Source organism: Cynoglossus semilaevis, unplaced genomic scaffold, assembly GCF_000523025.1.
Source record: "Cynoglossus semilaevis isolate Cse_v1.0 unplaced genomic scaffold, Cse_v1.0 C18877462, whole genome shotgun sequence".
Lineage (NCBI taxonomy): Eukaryota > Metazoa > Chordata > Actinopteri > Pleuronectiformes > Cynoglossidae > Cynoglossus > Cynoglossus semilaevis.
The window spans coordinates 1-559 of NW_007591926.1; the positions used below are offsets into that span (position 1 = coordinate 1).

The 559-nt window shown below is 43.1% G+C and overlaps 1 protein-coding gene across 1 annotated transcript; it reads right to left on the minus strand.

Annotated features, from left to right (window-relative positions):
* On the minus strand, positions 1-555 carry LOC103399639 (phospholysine phosphohistidine inorganic pyrophosphate phosphatase-like; the record flags this gene model as incomplete). The annotated part of the gene is made up of 3 exons (XM_008338293.2): positions 1-134; positions 232-295; positions 386-555. Coding segments are annotated over 3 exons (357 nt in total), but the record flags the coding sequence as incomplete, so codon positions are not given.
* Between the last annotated feature and the right edge of the window lie 4 nt (positions 556-559).

The window sequence follows — 559 nt, forward strand, 5'->3', positions numbered from 1 at the left end:
CTGTGCAAGACTTAGCAACATCTAGTGGTAAAGTCACACACCTCATGTGGTTGAAGGTTCATGTCACCAAGGACGGTCTGAAAGAACATTGGGGATGGCTTTCCAATGACTTCGGCCTCTAAATCACATGCATACTGGAGGGAAAATCTCAAGAGTTAATGTTAAATATTACCTGTTCTGACATGTACAAGAACAAATGCTGCTATTCATTCCCACAAAATACTCAAATACCTCCAAAGCCTTCATAAAAACACCAACATCCAATTTCAAACCATCTGTCTCTTTGTAGTATCTCCTGTGAAAACAAAGAAACAACCAGGTGTCACTCTTTACTTAGAGTAGGATCAGGGATAGACCAAGGACACACACATATTTGACTAATTACCCTTGGCCCATAGAGAAGAGCACTGGTTTTTCCAGGCCTACCAGGACCCTGAATGCCTCGTTCAGGTTCTGATAGGAGAAGTTCTCGGCTGCATCACCAATCACCACGCAGTTTGGGTTCGTCTTATCGATGCTGTCAAACTCAGGGAGAACTCCTGTGAAGATAGGAGATACA